The 16,956-nt window shown below is 41.4% G+C and overlaps 1 protein-coding gene across 3 annotated transcripts in view; it reads right to left on the bottom strand.

Moving 5' to 3' along the window:
- RASGEF1B (RasGEF domain family member 1B) overlaps positions 1–15,438 on the bottom strand; it is a 45,263-nt gene extending 29,825 nt beyond the window's left edge. For 2 of the 3 annotated variants that reach the window (XM_033214291.1, XM_033214293.1), the window contains exons 1-4: positions 15,268–15,438; positions 2,870–3,052; positions 1,038–1,160; positions 176–313 (exon numbers count right to left, since the gene is read on the bottom strand). In XM_033214291.1, the coding sequence (XP_033070182.1) occupies positions 176–313; positions 1,038–1,160; positions 2,870–3,046 (438 nt within the window). In that variant the 5' untranslated portion in view covers positions 3,047–3,052; positions 15,268–15,438. Of the gene's footprint in view, positions 1–175; positions 314–1,037; positions 1,161–2,869; positions 3,053–14,983; positions 15,205–15,267 lie in introns of those variants that run through there. The other variant, XM_033214292.1, reaches the window with a different exon arrangement.
- Between the last annotated feature and the right edge of the window lie 1,518 nt (positions 15,439–16,956).

The raw sequence follows: 16,956 nt of genomic DNA, 5'->3' as shown, positions 1-16,956 counted from the left end.
TGAAGTGGGATGGTATAATCATTCTCACTTGTGAGACCAATATGTGATGTGGAGGGCTTGCCCAAAGGCAAAACAGAGAGGAAGCAGTGGAGATTAGGATGCATAATTCAGCACCATTTCCCACCCAGGCTCTGCCTGGGAATTCCAGTGGCCGTGCTAAATTCAGGTTACCAACCTCTTCGCCACTGGCTATCCGGTGAGCCAGATCTTTTAAGTTTCTCATCATTCTTTCATCCCGAAAATCATAGGGAAATGTTTCCGTCCATTCTGTGAGGAGCTGAAGGATTTTGGGCGCAATTTTTCTCATCTGGTTCTAGGGAGAAAAAGCAAATCTAATTCAGTGATATTTATCACTATGGACTACATCAAATAAATAGTTACAAACAGTGTCACTGAGAAACTTCTAGTGCAAAGTCTTTAGGGATGAAGAAGAAGCTCCAGCCCCTCTCCCTCCATGTCAATGCCAAGTGCCACCAACTTAAGGCAGGACCTAGGGATCCTCAATTGCATTTAATTAATTTATTTTTTTCAATTTTTAAATTTTTAATGTCTTTGATTTTTGAGACAAGAGTCTCACTCTGTCCCCCAGGCTGGAGTGTAGTGGTGCGATCTCAGCTCACTGCAACCTGCCTCCCAGGTTCAAACGATTCTCCTGCCTCAGTCTCCGGAGTAGCCAGGATTACAGGTGTGCGCCACCACAGGCAGCTAATTTTTGTATTTTTAGTAGAGACGGGGTTTCATGTTGGCCAGGCTGGTCTCAAAACTCCTGACCTCAGGTGATCTGCCCACCCTGGCCTCCCAAAGTGCTGGGATTACAGGCGTGAGCCACCTGCACCCAGGCTGCATTTGATTTATTCTGTGTTCTTTTTTATACCATTCACAATTCCCCTTGCATAGCCGCAATGCCATTTATGCACTTCAGCCTGGGGATAAGCCCCGGTTACTTAAGGAACCAACTTCACAAAAATCTAAGCCATAGAGTCAGCATTCCTAATAAAACAAATGGTAATATTATAATATTAAAAATGTACCATTACCTTATCACTATCAGGATCACTGAGTCTCTGGTGCTCAACACATAAGTGGCAAACTTTGGCCATTAGCTCATAAGGATGCATAAATAACCGAGAACTGAGTAGGAAGGTAAATATGTATGTTCTCTGCAGCAAGAGAAAAAAGTCATCATTGTTACATTCTCTCTAAAATTAATATCTTGCCTTTATACTATACATCTTATTTCATTAAGTTCTCCTGATCAAGTTAATATGCTGCAGTTTCAAAAGTAATGCCTACTAGTAGTAAAACGGTGTAAGATTAATTTCTCCTTTACCTTCTGATGTATGTTTTCCCTTAAACCATACTAAAAATAACAGAAGTACAGGATAAGTTTGGCTCCTGGAATTATTCAGAGCACGTTTTCACATCCATCCTCAGGGAGCCAGGATACCAAGACACATAACTTACTTTAGTAAAGAAGAATGAAATTCAGCCCAGAGAGATAAATCTTACTTGAATATACTACCCATACAAAACATGGTTGTGTGTCCAAATACTCTGTAACTCAACGGAAACCAAACAAAAAATAACAACAAAAAAACCTACCTATCCAATGCACATAACACTCAAGAATTCTCCAGGGTGTCTAGCATGTCACACTAAAGTGTTTGTGTCAGAACATTCAAAGGCAGGCTTTCAAGTAACCTATTTATTTGCTTAAAGGCAAAGCAATTTAATAAAGCACAATATAACACTATATACTTTTCTTTAACCACATTGTCTCCCAAGAAGCCAGTCATGAAGTAGTGCTTATTTGTTATAACAATTTCAGACTCTCATTGAAAAGAGAACTTCTATGGGATTTTTCTTTTTTCCTTAGGCGCCTTTACTAGCTCATAAACACTTACAGGGCTGAACAAGGGATTCCTTTTACTTTTGGTTACAAGTCTTCCCTGTGTGGCAACATATCTGAAAATGCCATGTAACAAAATACACAGAGAGATAACTCAGTAAGAAACACTATGGTGAATTACTGTGGCAAGCACGAACTATCCTTTGCACACCAACGTTATCATTAAATTTATAAAGACAAATGAATGCAGTCTCTAGATATTTTCATGAGATCTTTATCAATAACCAGCTGCTCAGCAAATCTCCTACTACTAAGCTCAATTCCATAGAGGTAGCTGTAGCACAGGGAAGGGGAAAAAGTCATTTGTCCCAGAAAGAAAACCTATGTTTGACTGCTGATGCTGGGAGTGAGACCATGAGCAAATACTCAACACTCTGAATTAGTTTTCTCCTCTCTTCCCTCTTGGAATTACTATAAAGACTGAGAAAACATATAACAAATTCCCTAGATTCAGTTATATAAATGTAAGTTACCAAGGTAAAACAAAGCAACCATGTCACCTGATGTTGAATCTATAAAGAATTACATCTTGAGCATAAACCTTGTTTTCTCTTCCATATACTTTCCTTGGTTACATTCACTTTTCTTAGCATAGTGATGATCTTGGAAACAAAAAAGGCATTATATATTCTGGGAGCATCCAATGTTCTCTGACATTTCTATTTAAGGATTAAGCTATATGCATGAATCAACTCTACAGATACTTCATTTAGATGGTATCAGACTGTCTACAATGTAGTAACTAACCTGAAAAGAAACTGATACGCACAGTACACCAAAATCTGATCCTTATCCAGGCTCAACTTGATTTCAATGCACTTGATAATCAATATGCAATTTCTTATTAGAAAAATTCTCAGCAACCTAAAGATAATTCTGTATTATCTATGGTCCCTGCCTACTGTACTGTAATTTCTACTCATTGCCAAGGATGTGTTTCAGAGAAACATGAATACCTACATCTGGATAGTAATCCACATTAGGTACTAAGTGCTGGATGAGTGCTTCCAGGGATCCAGAGAGGAGGTTGTTGTCATGGTAATACAACCCTCCACAGCTGTCCTCTGCAGACTGATAGAGGTTTCGATTGTAACCACTGCTGTCAAACATTGCTGAAAAGGGAGGAGTCTGAGGCATACTTTCCTAAAAGGAATAAAAAAGAAGAAAACATAATGTCAGCAATATGCAGTATGAAAATAAAGGTAAGCTTTAATAGGCACTAAGATTTAACAGTAATGAGAGAATAGGCAATTAAAATAGTAGTTCAGGTTCTGACACAATATCAGAGCCCATCGAGAACCAAACTGCTCTCTGAGTACCACATGTAATCATACTTTTGAGTACCACTCCCATCAAATATCATACAACGCTTAGACCAAGGGGCCCACTCTGGACTTAAACTCAAGTCTCTGGCTGTCATATTTAGATGTCACTCCTTCACATCAGATTATGAAAGGGGCAAGGGAACTGACCGTTGATTGCTTTATCGCATGGAGTCAACAATTTTCCTAAGGTGGAAATGTGTACACCTTAAAATTTGGTTGGGAAAAGTTACCTAACACTGAAGATCTATTTGAAGGACTTGAAGACAACCAAAATTGAAGCTGAAAACACTAAATTGCAAAGTAGGCCTAGAATTAAAGTACACTGTGTGCGTGTTTATATATGTATACGTGTACACACAAGATTTCATGTAGACTCCTCAGTTATCACTGAAAGATCAGATGCTGTTGACTTTCTCCCCTTTGTGTTAAATTCTCCTGGGGCTGTGGGGTAGTATCTTGTAAAGCCTCAGTTCTCAATAAACATGCAGGCTGAGAAGGCACCCGATTTGGGAACAAGGAGCACTGTGACAGTCCTGAGATAAGTTGCTCCTCTCCATCTGTTTACTTTGCAATTCACAAAGGCCTTGTCAGAGGGTGCTCTGCAGACGGCAGAGGTTATTAAGTTATTACTTGTTCCTAGGGACGGCACCCGGCCCTGAGAACAGACTCCCAGTCTCTGGCACCACTCTGCACAATGGAGGCATTGAAGAGCTGCAGAGACTGCGGGCTTCAGAAGGCAAACAATGAGGGGGAGCCATACTCCAAGTCGTGGACTGACGGGGACAGGGTGTGTGGAGGCAGCAGGAGGACACAACCTGGACTAATCTTTCTTTTCAAGATGCTAAAAGATATTTGCATCTCAATGTGGGAGGGGCGTGGAGCCCTGTCTGAGAAGTCACATCCATCACTCCTTGAGCATCTGTTCCAGCTACAGCTGATGGGTATACAGAGCACCACAACCTGTGCACGTGCCTCAGCAGGGGGCGGCCAGGGGTGGGACATTAAGAGAAAACATCCATCATCAAAGCCAACCTGGCCAGTGAAAACCGAATTAGAGAAAAGAAACATTAAGAAAAATAAACAGGAAATAAAAACCAACTTCTTTTCCGGGTATTTTGTCCCCTCCACAAACCAGTGCTGAGGGACAATTTAAAGGGATCCATGAAAAAACCACAAATGGGAAGAAGGTGTTGACTGAGAACCACTCTATCCACAGGGATTTGTGACTAGTGGGGACACTGGCTCCATGGCGCTCCTTTAGGTAGCACATAATCATAACAGCCAAAGGGTCAGGCACTATGGGATATAACATTAACACAAACAGTCTGCACACACCCTTAGTTGGCAAGACCTCACATGTAGGAACTGCAGTTAAATAAATAAATCATTCAATGTTAACATTTTATAAGGCAATAGACAAGGTCCATTTCTTTCCTCTTCAAATTGCCAGGTTTCTACGAGTACAACTCCTGTGCAATATAATCATTGCAAACTGGCCATCCTTGGTGGGAAGAAAAAGAGCCAGTCTGTCCTTGCCCTGAGAAACTCATAATGTCCTCAAACTAGGAGGCAGGGACCTGAGATTAGAGGCACCTAAAAGCTCCCTCAGATAACTGAGAGAGAACTCGTTGTCTGGATTTGGTTGCCTCTGGCTTACAAAAGCTTTAGATGGTTATAACCACAGTGTCCTTCACATACAGCATGAGGAACGTCATGCCCTTGGAATTGGGATTTTTTCTTTCAGGAACCACACAGTTTCCTTCATTGGAGCACTTACTCATTGCTAGTACAACCATTCTAACAAAGCACTTTTGGGAGATGGTTGGCCTCAGGATTTGGGAATTCCAAAAAATCAGAAAATCATAAATATTCAAAGGAACCACAGAAATCACCTGGCCCAGGATCTAGAAAACATTTCATTTCACTTTCCAACTGCAAGCAATTCAAGTGGTTGTCTAAAGGCCTGAGGATGAGCAAGGAGGATATGCAAGCTGTAACTCAGTGGGAGAATGCAGGTTCTGAGTGATTAGCAATGACTGTCAGACAGTCATGGAAGGAGACGCAGCCCATGTGCCATCACAATCTAGTCCAATCTCCTCTTCTTATAAATGTGCACACTGAGACCCAAGGGGGTAAGATGACCAGGCTAAGATGACCCAGCAATGAGGCCACAGCACATCGCTGCACTCTTGCTGAATGGAACTCCCTTGCATCAAGTACTCTCCGGCCACGGGCTAATTAGCAGTAAGCACCAACCCATAAAATGGTCGTGGGTCACTCAGATTTTGTTTTCAAGGAATCAGCACCAAAAGCCACCAAGTATTTGCACTTCTTAATTATTTACTCCTGCAGAGTAGACAAGAGCTCAGATCTGGACAAAGATTCAGATTTAATGAAGCCCTCATTCGGGCACTTAATGGCTGTGAAATCTTCAAACCCTCAACACCACCAGGTATGTTTTCCACCTGTTATTTCCAATTTTGCTTATCCCTTCCAAAATCCTAAATAATAACAAAACTACTTATCATCTTTAGCGCAAAGTTCTTCTTAGAGCATTATGATTAGAGCAATGGCAAAAGACTGTGTATTGTTTTTTGGAACTATATCACTCGTAGTATTTCTCTGAAGAGGTGCAAAGTATCAATACTTAGAAAACTCCCTCCAACAAGGCACCAAAAGAAAATAATGCAAATAGCGATAGAAACCAAACTGAGGTAAATGAGTAAGGGTTATGGCTTACTGTATTTAAAAATCAACTGTAAGAAGAGAGTTATGTCACAGTCTATTTTCTGCCTTCTAATGAGCCCAAAGTTATGCTTCTAATTAGCTGATTTCATTTTCCCATGAAACCACCTTGATTGCTGACCTTGCACATGGCAATAACTAACTCCTGAGATTCAAGTCACTTCAGTCCCTTATTTATTATGCACAATAGTCTTATTTTTCTACCTCCCCATATACTCCAGACAGAACCTTTTCAATTCCTTAATCTCTTCTCCCTTCGTTAGTCATAATTCTTCTCACTATGGGATACTGTGTGCTGGAGAATGTCTTCATATGTCACAGACCTTTACTCTCTGAAGCCCCCCCCCAGGTCTCTCTCACGACATCCGTGATGCAGAAGGCTCTGAGAATTTCAATGGTTCCACTTGTGTAATTGTTTACTGACTACAAATGCCTTCCTGGATTCTACAACCACCTCATCTGGCAGGCATCCTCATCTTTTTTTGACTACATAAGCAGCTGAGGTTCAGAAAAACTGTAATAACTAGCTTGGGGTTAGACATGGAGTAAAGGACAAGTGGGGTAGGGTTTCAGAGTTAGGTCTTCTGATTCCAGGTTCAAAATTTATTACACTACATCACGATATGCTGCAAATGGTCTTCTTTGAACTTCTAATGTTTAATCATTAAACGAAAATCCTGTCAGTCTGTCTCAAATTGTAGGCTATTAGGATAATTCACACGTTTTACATGTTCCACATAAATCCTTGCTCCAAAGAAGTATTAGTACCATTAATTACTCTTATTAAAAAGTTCAACTGTCAACAGCAGTATTTAAGCTACTGGCCTTTGCCATCAAAGCACGGTGTCATCAAGACACAGAGATTCCAGAGATTCTAGTATGGACTTTAAAAAACATTATAACATCCTCAAAACTGGGATGTGTGTAAACAGTTGAATGGTAAAAAAAAATGTTTACTTAACAGTCTTTTTAAGAGATATACGCAATGACAGAGCATCTAACAATGGATAGCCTCTTAGACTCAATGAAATATAGTAATATTTGCTCATGTGCATTTTATAGATTTCCAGCAAAAAAAATTTAATGAAAGAAATGACCCAGAGAAAAATCATGGCTCACAGTATTCATCACTCATTGCTGGACAATGTCTAACAAGTGGACAGTCTAGCTGTTTTTGGAAGGATCAGCTGCCTGTGTAATAGACGCACTTGATAATCACAAGGAAAAATCAGCAGAATGGTACAGAAAGCACTGTTTGTGGAACAGAATTCTAAATACCTAAGAAGACAAACATAGTAGTCTGTTTTCTCTAAAGTATCTTCCCTCTTGTTAACCACACACCAAGAGCTACTGTTCGTTCCGTATTCCTCAGACTTGATATCTGGGTCTTTTGTTTTAACTGCTTCAGTTCTGGAATTGAAAAGTGAGGACCAAAAGACTAAACATTGGTTTAGCTCTTGTTAAGAAAATAAATCCGATATTCAAAGTACTGGGCATGAGAATCCAGACAAGTATTTATCCCTGGGCACTATTAACTCCAGGAATCACTTCCTAATGATTTTTCCAGGGAAAGAAAGGCTCAGGGTAAGGTTGTTCATAACCCGTAACTTCTATTTATTTCATTCAGTCAGTGCAGTTCTCATGCCTTCCTTATTGGCAGCAAATCTTCTCCTTTCAGCTTCCACAACTAATATTTTCTGTCTCTGAGATCCTATAAACTCTCAACTTACTCCTCTCTACACTCTGCAACACAGCCTCAAAACTAGCCTCTCCACTGTCTCCCATCTGTCGTTAGTACAAATTTTGCCTAACTCAATATACCTATCAATGGGGACCAGCTAACGAAAAATTTTGTTCAGGAAAAACTGACTCTTCTCCAAAATTAGAATATGTGGATGGAACAGCAAGTTAAATACTGGCATTAATTTACCATAAAGTCCAACTTCAAAGTAGCTAATTCCTTCAGAAAAAAGAGATTTGTATGAGACACAAGAAAAAGCTGCTGACTTTATTCAAATCCTGCCAATAATACATAAAGCGGAGAGCAGGTTCATCTCAAAAGCTATTCTCACCTTACGAAGTTGCATTTGTAAGTCAGTTCTTTACAACTCAGAATATATTCAATTCAGTCAGTGGCTCTTAACTTTTTAGGGAGATCACAAACCTCTCCCCATCACCACCCCCAGAGAAATGTACACACCAGTTTTCATATATTTTCAGGGAATTTACAGACCCCAGATTAAGAATTCCATGTGCTGGCCTGTACAGAACCTATATATTATTTCTCTATGCCAAGGAAGGAGAACATGGTGGCTCTGACAGTAACCTTGGTCTAACACTTTCAAGACTGGCCCCTTAGAAAACAAGAAATTCTTAAGCCAGGCGTGGTGGCTCACACCTGTAATCCTAGTACTTTGGGAGGCTGAGGTGGGCAGATTACCTGAGGTCAGGAGTTCGAGACCAGCCTGACCAACATGGAGAAAGCCCATCTCTACTAAAAATATAAAATTAGCTGGGCATGGTGGCGCATGCCTGTAATCCCAGCTACTCGCAAGGCTGAGGCAGGAGAATCTCTTGAACCTGGGAGACAGAAGTTGTCGTGAGCCAAGATTGTGCCATTGCACTCTAGCCTGGGCAAAAAAAGCAAAACTCTGTCTCAAAAAAAAAGAAAGAAAAAAGGAAAAGAAATCAAGGAATTCTTGTATTTTCAGGTAGTACCTATCAAACTGAGTTAAGAGAATAAAATAATCATAATTATTTTGGCTTGGGTACAGCTATTGAAATGGGCTTTTTCTTTTCTTTTCTGCATAAATTGAGGCAGCACTTTAGGATGTGAGGAGATGCAGGGAGATAATGGGAAACAGATTCTGGTTTTAAAACAATGAACCAGGCGAAAAGAAAGTGTAGAGCCACCAAAATTAGCATATAGATTACAGGTTATGCTGGAAAATCTTCCAACAGGAAGTCAAGATATACCCAGCCCAGGTATACAAGATGAATGTTCTTTGTTAAAATTAATTTGGTAACTTGAAAAGTTAGTTGACAGACAAGACATCTTACAGAGGCAGCTAATTTGGTCACAAAGATAGATCATGTTCTTCCAAGGACCCTGAAAAAGTTCAGCCTGACATTGATCCAGCAGCAAGGAAGCAAGCTCTGGGTGATTTACGATATGAATGGATTTGAAAGGCATGCCTAATGATTTCAAACCCACTAAAGCGCCAGATGAAAAGCTGCCTTTTTCTAAACAGCAGACTGTGTTTGAATTAGCGACTGCTTTTGCACAATGTTATTTATGATGAAGCAGGTGCACCAGGATAGGGTGGTTTCAGGTGACAATTCAAATTGGAAAAGAGGTTGAGGAAAAGATGGGTATGGGAACTAAATCAAAAGCTATCCCTCAATGTCTGCAATAGGTGCTTTGTAAATCTCTACCAGAACGTCGAGTCAGCATTTCCTCTACACTTGGAATGAGATAGAAAATGTAAGAGTCAGAGAAAAAAAGGTTTATTTTTTTCAATCCCTATTTCATCATACATAGAGTGCTTCGGTGAAATATCTAATAAATCCAATGCCTTGATGTTGACCATAATATTTTAGATTCTGTTCAAATGTTGGGCATGTGTCCCAATTAAAGAAAAAGAAAAAACACTTAAGTAGACAAAGGCCTCCGTATCACAGCTGAACTTTGAAAGCTTATTTGTTTAGTGGGGAGAGGTTTAATTTAATATCCTGGAATTACTGGTTCCTGAATTCCCATCTAGATGCCAGAGAAACTTTGCCCTTTGGTGAGATTCATCTTCAACAACTTGCTTCTTCCTTTTCTCCCTTGAAGTTGCATAGATCTGAATTAAGAGTTCACATATTTCAGCTTTACTCCAGCTGTTATCTCAAGTACTTGCAGCCTGCCTCCTTTTGCCCTGCTAGAATACCAAGATTGACTGCACCTTCATAGGGTGTATCTAACTATGGATTTGAGCCAGGGTGAAAGGTAAAACTCAAGTTTCTGACACTATCTAAAACATGACTTAAGTTTGAAAATGTCTAGATTGCCAGGTGCGGTGGCTCACACCTGTAATCCCAGCACTTTGGGAGGCCGAGGCAGGCAGATCACAAGGTCAGCAGATCGAGACCATCCTGGCTAACCCGGTGAAACCTCATCTCTACTAAAAATACAAAAAATTAGTTGGGCATGGTGGCGGGCTCCTGTAGTCCCAGCTACTGGGGAGGCTGAGGCAGGAGAATTGCTTGAACCCAGGAGGCAGAGGTTGTAGTGAGCCGAGAATGTGCCACTGCACTCCAGCCTAGGTGACAGAGCGAGACTCTATGTAAAAAAAAAAAAAAAAAAGAAAGAAAGAAAATTTCTAGATTATCTTCTCATTTCTGTCCTCATTCAGAGGAAGTCCTAAATCAGAGATTTCTAACAGCATCTCTGGAAACTGCAGAAATGCTACACCTCTGCTTACCTCCTTTATTAAAAAAAAAAAAAAAAAAAGGTATCGTATTGAGAAGGTAAACAACACAGAGAAGACAACTCAGAGTCAACTCACATCTTTGGTATGTGAACAGACAGAAACTCCAAGACTCCAAGATAAGTACCTTCTTTGAAAGTGAGTCCCACGGGCTTAGTAGATTTCACAATTAAGGGAGAAAAAGAAAAACATCAGTATTTTTGAGGAAGGAAGATCCTATTTCTCTCTGCAATGAAAGAGTGATATTATTTCCTGATTTATTGGCATCCATACAAAAAGTGAATTTGCATTCTGCTTCATTTGTCTTAGATGCTACTTAAAGATTTCCTTACTAATTCCTAATTGATGGAGGAAGGGGATTCTGACTCAAATAGTTTACTATATTTGGTTTCCTCGGAAGAAAAATAAAGCTAAGATTTGTCATCTTTTGTCTTGGGGATATGTTGTTAGCAGTTTATTAAAACACAAATGACATTTCAGCACATGACCTGGAGAGTCAATTAAAGCCCTTCTATGAACTAAATCTTTACTACGTGGGAACTGAACCCAGGACATATTGAATGTAAATAATGTAATGCATACATTCTTTATGCATTAACTTTTTATCATCTACATCTTCCATGCAGTTCCTAAACTGGACAGTAGATGGCTCCTCGTTCCTTGTCTTTCAAAGGGTTGGCACTTTATAGCAGTAACAGTGCTGGTTTAGAAAAGCAAAAGGATAACTAGAGTTATGGGGAAATATATTGAGAAACTGGTATTTGTGATCTTGGCATATTATTGAACTATGCAGCTCATACTGTACAGGTGAAGACGTACTGGCTAATGCCATTTGCTCATAATGCCTTACATTGTAGGTGCTCATCTATAATGAGAATTAAATATTTCCTTTTCCTAGAAGAATAAAAATGATCTTCTGGACAATCAAAATCATCATTACCTAATTGAGTGCTGTCAAAAAGAACTTTCTGGGATACTGAAAATGTTTTTCTTTTGCACAATCCAATACAGTAGCCACTAGCCACAAGTGACTACTTAGCACTTAAAATGTAGCTTATTGCAACTGAAAAACTAAATTTTAAATTTTGTTTAATTTTAATAAACTTAAGTTTAAATATTCCCATATGACTAGTGGCTACCATACTGAACAGCACAGATACGAGTAGCTGAATCATCATTTATACATGGTAGATCTCAACACAAATTAAGTAATATCATATGGAGAACACTCTTTAATAAAAGGTTTTATTTTTCTATACCTAATTCATCTCAAGAAAATGATCTGATACCTAATGAGGATGTTTATTAAAAAGTAGAGTTTTCTATTTATATTTTAGTATGTAATATGGTTACTGGGATAATTTTCCAGCTGTGAATTTTTGAAAAACTATATTCATCCCTCCCCATTTTTCTCTTTTAGAGAAACAGAAAGATGTTGGTACTCCAGGCTAATTTGTACTTTCTCTGGGTTAAACTAATTTTCTAAGCAGGGTTTCCTAATAAAATTTGAATCAACTGAATCATTTCCAGCCACAGACATACCCTGAAATGAAATAATAAATATAAACCTAAGAAAAAATGGTTGTTCAAAACAAATTTAAAATTTAACGGATAGTAATATTGATTTAATAGGCCAAAAAAAAATCTGACACCAACCTTTTTAATAATCATTTTTAATATTCATACCTAGAGAACAACAAAAGCAAAAAGCAGTTTAATATTAAACTTCTACATAAATTAATCAATAAAAAGAAATTTCACTCTCCTCTCTTCATTTCCATGTACCTAGAAAGTAGGTGAACATCTAACCGCAAATCACTTCACCCTTCATTAGTCCACCCTTAAGACAGGGTGTAAATGCATGAAGCAGTAATACAACAAAATAAAGCAGTTATGACAGACCTAAAGAAACTAATAAATCACTCCATTCAACTCCCCACAGTCGTTTTACAGAAACTGCAGGCATAGAGAAAAAATAAATCACTGATTAGGGCTCCAGATCGGCCAGAACCCAAGTCTCCTTATTTCCAAAGCAGAAATATGCCCGCAGCACTAGGCTACAACATCTGCCACTTTAGGATAAGCAAAGGTCGCATGGGTCTTTTTTGTAGTTTTAACTGGAGAACCAAAAAGGACAACTATAGGTCTGAAAAAGTGAGGGGAGTGGGCTGGCAATACCCAAATTCAACTTCTACTAATACAAATCCCATAAATCTTAAACAGCATTTTCGACAGTGCAATTGGCCTCTTTAAGAAGTCACAAAGTGTTTTCACAGCTTTTTCATTTATTATGTGTGGCATCAGAATCAAGTTTCCTAATCCCTGCTTCAAGGATTCTAGATTCTTCTCCCAAGCAAAGGAAAAGACACTCCTTTCACCCATCTCCTTTCCAAGGAGGTGCTCTCCTGGGGCCATCCCAATGTTCCTCCCAAGTCCAATTCTTTCAGGTACTCTGTGGATATTGACAAAGCTGATCCCAACACTCCTGAGTCATACTAGGGATCCCAGTTTCTCCCCTTCAATTTTCTTAACATGTCTTTTTCCATCAGAAAGGTGTATTGAATTGTTTTTATTTGGTCTATTGTACTCTATTAACTAGTAGTTAATTTTAGGTTCTAAGAATAAAATGTCATATAAGAAGTATGTGTTGTTAAAATATTTTGATTTATACATATAAATACACATGTGTATATATACATATATGTGTATACACACATATAAAAAATCTATTAATGCTAAGCTGTAGGGGGTTAGTGGGAGACAATACATGTGAATGTTTTCTGGTGATTCTCTTCTCCAAAAGACAGTATGATTCCCAGGTATTAGATGTGGTAGTATCAGATAAAATATCCAATGGAGCACATAAAATGAAGCAAGACTGAAAATGCACCATAGGAGAAATAAATTCTAAGAATGTAACACTTCGTTAGACAACTGGAAAGTGCAAAGCCAGTATACTTAGTAGTCAGAAATGTTGCCACCTACAAGAAAACAAAGGATTGACCCCACATGCAGTGGAAGAATGCCAAGAAACTTGTTAATCAGTGGCTGATCTCATCTTCACCAGAAAATCTGCTTGAAAGGCATAATATAACGTTGTTTGTAAACCCTGATGTCTGTCAAAAGTGCCCTAAGGTCCTCCTCTCTACTCCACCACTGCCCCTCACTTAAAAAAATAAAATTACCTTTAATGATAGGGTTTAACAAGCTGCCATTCTTTTTCTTCTGTTATGAAAAACTCAACAGCAAAGAATTTTTATTTTTATTTCTTTTTATAAAAGAAATCAACTCTATTTTTGTTCTAAATCTCATGGGACCAGTTATTTTCACCCAAATCGCCAACCAGGTACATACGCTGCTTAACTGTAAACCTCCTTGTTTCTTAGTAGAGGCTTATTGCCATGGTCCAACTATGTTTTAAATTAAGGCACAGCCATCACATGCCAAGCTCTAGCTACTGTTTTCACGAGGAAAGGGCAATTATTCACCCCATCTGAGTGTGACTGTGCCAGACATCATTCAAAAGTGCACCACCCTGATCCCTAGACTCTTCCCCTTTATGCACCCAGTTCAGAGACCCTCCCCTCGGCCATTAGACCATCTGAGCTAAATATAGATCTACACACACCAGCAGTTCCTGATCGTCGTCACATGGTGCTGCTGACGAAGGACTCCTTGGAGACGCGTTCGGCCCAAACACATACACAAATTTGTGTGCATATTCATCTATATACACCATATCCACCGAATTCATCAGGGAGGATGGACACATACATCTACATTTCGAAGAGAAAATCGCAGTCTAGACAATCTCCTTGTGTTATGTGCCACACTTGTGCCACCCTCGGCAGTGTCAGAGGACTAAGCTACGTTGCTTTTGCCTGAACTGCGCCGATTTGGTTGGGGCAAGACAGCAAGCCGTATTGAAATGGTACGTCCATACACACACACAATGGCGCGCGCACCCCAGCCCCTGTCTCGCCCTTTTCCCTGGTGCAGCACTGAAGTTGTTTTTCACAGCTCCCTTAGAAAGAGCCTCCCTTAAGCCGATTGCCCGCGAGGCTCCCAGATACCTCTAGCTCATCTTAGATTCCCCAGGCAGGTGACCCGAGGCTATTCAACTGAACTCTGACAAAAGCAATACGACTCAGTGTCTCCCAAGTTTGCCAGGTGAACACCGAAGGATGACAGAACATCACCTTGTCGGTGGGGAGTATGTGACTTCTGTTCCCTTGTCCCTTCCTACGAGTCAGACTTTAGATTACATGGCACTGACAACAAAAATAAACAGCTCCCCCTACACACACACACACACACACAACTAGTCAAGAAGTGGAAGAATCAACGTAGGTATGCACACGAAGGAAAGAAGGGATGAAAAAAATGATGGACGCGACTACAACTCAAGACAAATCCTCAAAAACCACCGATCTCGAGACAGAAGGCCTGGATGCAGGATCAGGGAGAAAGAGGGAAGGCACAACCCAACCCAAGCCCGTCCCTACCCGGGTTCCAGCGGCTCGGCCACGCACCTGTTGGGGCCGCGGCAGTCCCAGGTGCCCGCAGCGGCCGGGCAGGGGCCCTCCCCGGTCCCGGGCTGTAACCCGGCTCTTGGTGCCCGCGTTCGCGCTCACTCGCCTCGGGATCTCCCGCCGCCTCGGAGCGCACCCAGCCGGTGCAGTCTCTGAGCCCAGCTCGCTCCCCGCGCGGCCCCGGGATATCCAGGGAGAGCGCAGCGCTCAGCAGGGTCCCGAGTTCCAGCTACCGGGCTGTGGTCCCCCCGCCGGGAGAACAACCCAGCCAGGGAACAACCTACCTGCAGGTGGACTCTGAGTCCTCCGCCTCCCGGCTGCGTGCCGCGCGCCCACAAATGCGACCAAAGGACAGGGAGCGAAAGCGCGCGGGAAGAAGAAAAACAAAATCTTCCTAACCAGTCGGGTTCCTTGTTTATACTGAAACTACGGCAGCCGCCGCCGCGCACGCCCCCTTCGCTTGAGCTCCGGCCTCCGGCCGCCAGCCCCGCCCCCCGCCGCCAGCCCCGCCCTGCCCCGGCAGGCGCGGGCCAATCACCGCGCAGCTCACCGCCCACGCCGCCGCCGCCCGACCCGGCCGGCAAGTCCCAGTGGGCCCTAGACTCCCGCAGCGCGTGGACCTGGGTGACCTCCCACGCGGCAGAGGCCCGCGGAGCCCAGCGCAGCGGTGTTTAACAGAGCTGGTCGGGCTGGCTCCGACTGTGCGCGTTTCCTCGTAAGTGCACCTGCCCGGGGCTGTTGTGCAGTTGTGTGTGTGTGTTCATTCACGTGTATACTATCTGTAAATACCGGCCCGACTCGTTACACAGTATCTATTAACATAATCGTGAGCTAAAGGTTACTGTCCATGTAACTTTCAGAAGAGAGCGGAGGCGAACCACAGAACATTTGCTCAGCAAATATCACGTAGATCCTGGTGCTAAGCACTGTGCAAAACGCTGGGGGCACACTGTTGGCAAAGTAGGCTGGTCCCTGCCATTGTGAAGCTTACATAGTCTGGTGGAGGAGGACATACATTCAGCAAATAACCACCCAAACAAAATGTAGAATTACAGCTCCTAGAAGTTCCACGGAAAGGAACCTGTTCCCTGAAACATGATTCCGGAGGCAAAGCAGAGAGGCTAGTCCTTAGTAAGGGCTGTGTTGTCATGGTAACCACATACTCCATCACGGGATATTTGATAACTATTTCAGAAAAAAGGTAAAAACCTCAGTACTTCACTTTGTACACATAAAATGAGGCCAGAGGGAAGTAATGATGGAAACAAGGGAAGAGAGAGACCTATGGAAAGAAAAAAATTTACAGAATGAGGAGACTCTTACCAACTGTATGTCCTTGAGTAAGTGATACAGCTTTACTGAGTTTCCGTTTTCTCATATATAAAACAACACTATTCATACCTGTCCTATACTACTATAATTAAGATTACTGAGGGGGGAGGAATACTTTTCCCTCCTGCTCCATGGGCCCCTCCCCCTCTCCTTCCTGGGGTGGAGTCTCACTTTGACACTCACTTTGTCCGTTCTTAGGAGATTCCTCCTTTATTTTCTTCATTTATGCCTCCGTTTACTTTTCTTCCTCTTTATCATACGCCTTCCCTCCTTTCTGTAAATAGGACTCCCCTGTTTCAGTAATTCACTCTAACCTAGCTAAGCCTTTGACTTAACCATAGCTTCTTTGCAGTTTAAATGAGAAACCATAAGGCCAACGGAGTTTGGTGGGCCAGCCATGCGGAGTGAAACACACAGGCTGGGTGGCCCTGCCTTGCTGTTGTGGTTGTGCTGGTTGGTTGATTTTTCAAGCTCAGTTTTCCCATCCTGGTTCTGTAGCAAATGAGCTATATGACATTGGGCCAGTCACTTACACTCTTGACATTACTGGTCCTGTAGCAAGAAATTAAGAGTTGCGGGGGATTGCCGGCAAAGATGGCTGAACAAGAACAGCTGCGGTCTGCAGTTCCCAGCAAGATCGA

This window comes from Trachypithecus francoisi, unplaced genomic scaffold, assembly GCF_009764315.1.
Source record: "Trachypithecus francoisi isolate TF-2019V2 unplaced genomic scaffold, Tfra_2.0 Lachesis_group1, whole genome shotgun sequence".
Classification (NCBI taxonomy): Eukaryota; Metazoa; Chordata; class Mammalia; order Primates; family Cercopithecidae; genus Trachypithecus; species Trachypithecus francoisi.
Note: the sequence above shows the minus strand (reverse complement) of the source record. Positions and strands in the feature narration are given on the sequence as shown.